The 2,500-nt window shown below is 49.1% G+C and overlaps 1 protein-coding gene across 2 annotated transcripts in view; it reads right to left on the bottom strand.

Annotated features, from left to right (window-relative positions):
• ppp2r2ba (protein phosphatase 2, regulatory subunit B, beta a) overlaps positions 1-2,500 on the bottom strand; it is a 37,056-nt gene that overhangs the window by 7,315 nt on the left and 27,241 nt on the right. For both annotated transcript variants that reach the window (XM_076167858.1, XM_076167859.1), the window contains exons 3-4: positions 2,249-2,414; positions 1,316-1,428 (exon numbers count right to left, since the gene is read on the bottom strand). In XM_076167858.1, the coding sequence (XP_076023973.1) occupies positions 1,316-1,428; positions 2,249-2,414 (279 nt within the window). The remainder of the gene's footprint in view (positions 1-1,315; positions 1,429-2,248; positions 2,415-2,500) is intronic.

Raw genomic sequence — 2,500 nt, 5'->3', positions numbered from 1 at the left:
TTTGTTTGAAAAGAGCTCCGCAAATCAAATTGAATCCATAGATTTCAGTATTTTTAGACACATTTTTAAATCTCATTTGTGTGTCCCTCCTCCTCTTCCTCCTCCTCCTCCTCCTCCTCCTCCTCCTCTTCCTCCTCTGGTGTCTGGCCCTGCTCAGACTTCACAGCCTCTAAACAGGATTGCCACAGTCCCGGCCTGTCCTGCAGGTTGCTATGATCCCCTGGCCGGTCAGACAAAAGAGGAATAGACACGCTGAACACACCACTAATCTATTATGGCAGGGGCAGCAAAGACACACACACACACACACTCACACACACGCACACACACTCTGCCCTGCATCTCTGCCCTCTTTGTCTGAAATTAAAGAGCAGGAGGTAGTGGAGTGATAAGAATGAGAGCGAGCACAGAGGATGATCCCTTCATGGTATTCAACTCACTGCTCAGATCGATCAATCATTCTCGCCTCCTTCTGTCCTCTGAGTGCAAAATTGGCCAAGATGTGTGTTTGCTTATATCAGGCCACCGCTGATCAATACTGCAGCTGAACGTGTGACATTCATCACTGTGTCAGCTCTGACAAACACACACACGCACAGAGATAATTAAAGGTTGAAACAGTGAAATGAAGTAAAGATGAAACACAACCGGTCCAGCTGCTCCACTGGTTCTGATCCGTGTGTATGTCCATGTGCACAATGAGACCACACACACACACATTCACTCTCTCTTTGTCTTTTATGGCGTTTCAGTTGACAGAATCGCCCACATTTCCACGTCTCTTCCCTGCCAAACTTCCTTTTATAGCACACACACGCTTGGTCCGGACCATCTGACACACATTTGATGAGTTAATTCTGCATTCATGTGTATGGAAATGTGCTGGGAGTTTGTTTTGTAGCACCTCAAGCCAAAACCTCTCAACTGAGCCTGAATGGAGGAACAAACCTAGAAAAACTGCTGATTTTAGAGGATTACAATGATGTCATGACATTTGGTCATTTTCAGATTTCTAGTCATAATTAGCTTTGTGTGAATTTGGAGAATCAGCAGTTTGACTCCAGTCTGCGTAACGTAAACGTTGTCTCGCGTCTCCAAAGATGTCGTGTATCGTGTTTGACTTCGTTGTGCGGCACAGAGCGGCGGCACAGTCTCACAGTGTGAAACTGAGCTGAGACTGAAATCTGAGACTGATGCTGACAACGTCCGATATGAGCTCAAGCAGCAGAACAAAAGACTCAATCAAAAGGTCTTTTAATATCCTTTCAGCCGCTAAGCGTCACCTTCAGACTCTGAGGTGGGCGTGGCCTCTTACCCGTAGCGACGTGATGGTCGACGGGTCTCTGATGCGTCCGTCTTCATCCTTCAGGTTGTAGCCTTCTGGACGTTTGTCTCTCTCGCTGATCTTCCACAGCTTCACTGTCTTGTCTGCGGCCATCCATCACGTAGACACACAGAAAAAAAGAAAATAGACTTAGAACACGACGGAGAACTGGAGGATGCAAGATGGATGCTGGGCGGGGTGGTGGGCGGCCAATCTGGCGTGGATCTGGGCCGCAGCCAGCGAGGATGATGAATGGTGGCTGCTGCTGTGTAGATAGTGATGTCACCGATATAAGTTCACTACATCTCCCTGCTTCACTGCGTGTGTGTGTGTGTGTGTTCCTGCCAGTGTTCTGAATCCCCATAGCAACACCTGCATCCCCGTTCTCTTGCTCTGGTGAATTGGACGGTGACGGTGGCGGCGGCGAGGTCGGCGTCCATTCTTTAATTTTTGCTGTGAATATTGTTGTGGGAGCAGCGAGGCCGTCACCGCAGGACTCGTCGCCATCTGCTGCAGCCACCGCCAGCGCTTCTGCTGCAGCCATGCATGAAGCTCACAATCTGCAACACGTCTCTCCACTGGTGTGTGTGTGTGTGTGCGTGCGCAGCGTGTGTCTAAGCTTGTGCCGTGTCAGTGTGTGGCTGTGTGTGTGTGTGTGTGTGTGTGTGTGTGTGTGTGTTCCACTTGGGAGGTATCCATGCATGAAGTTCTCAATCTGCTGGTGGCACCGGCTCAGTCGAGTGGAACACCAGGAGATTCACACAAACAGTCGAAAAATACACCGACGGGATATTAATAACCAAACGTGTGAGTGTGTGTGAGTGTGTGAGTGTGTGTGAGTATGCACATGCTTGTTGCTGCTTCTTAGATCTTGTGGTCAAACACCGTAGACGGTAGCACGAGTCGCCCTGTGCGGCTGCTTACCGTTGGTGGAGAGTAAGAAGTAGGCGGCGTTCTGCTGTGGAAGCCATTTGATCTTGTTGATCTTCTCTTCAATCTCCAAGCTCTTCAGGTAGTCAAACTCCGGCTCGTGGCTCTGGAATGTGCTGTAAACATTGTATTCCCCTCTGCGTTGGGGCTGGCTCTTACTCTGCCCGGGAGGAGAGAAACAAACACACACATTTAACACATCAAGCAAGAGTTTAGTTTAAAGGTAAACAAGCTTCTGTAGTGATC

This window comes from Genypterus blacodes, unplaced genomic scaffold (assembly GCF_046128005.1).
Source record: "Genypterus blacodes isolate CSIRO-AG114 ecotype Tasmania unplaced genomic scaffold, CSIRO-AGI_Gbla_v1 ptg000179l_1, whole genome shotgun sequence".
In the NCBI taxonomy this organism is placed as follows: Eukaryota; Metazoa; Chordata; class Actinopteri; order Ophidiiformes; family Ophidiidae; genus Genypterus; species Genypterus blacodes.
Note: the sequence above shows the minus strand (reverse complement) of the source record. Positions and strands in the feature narration are given on the sequence as shown.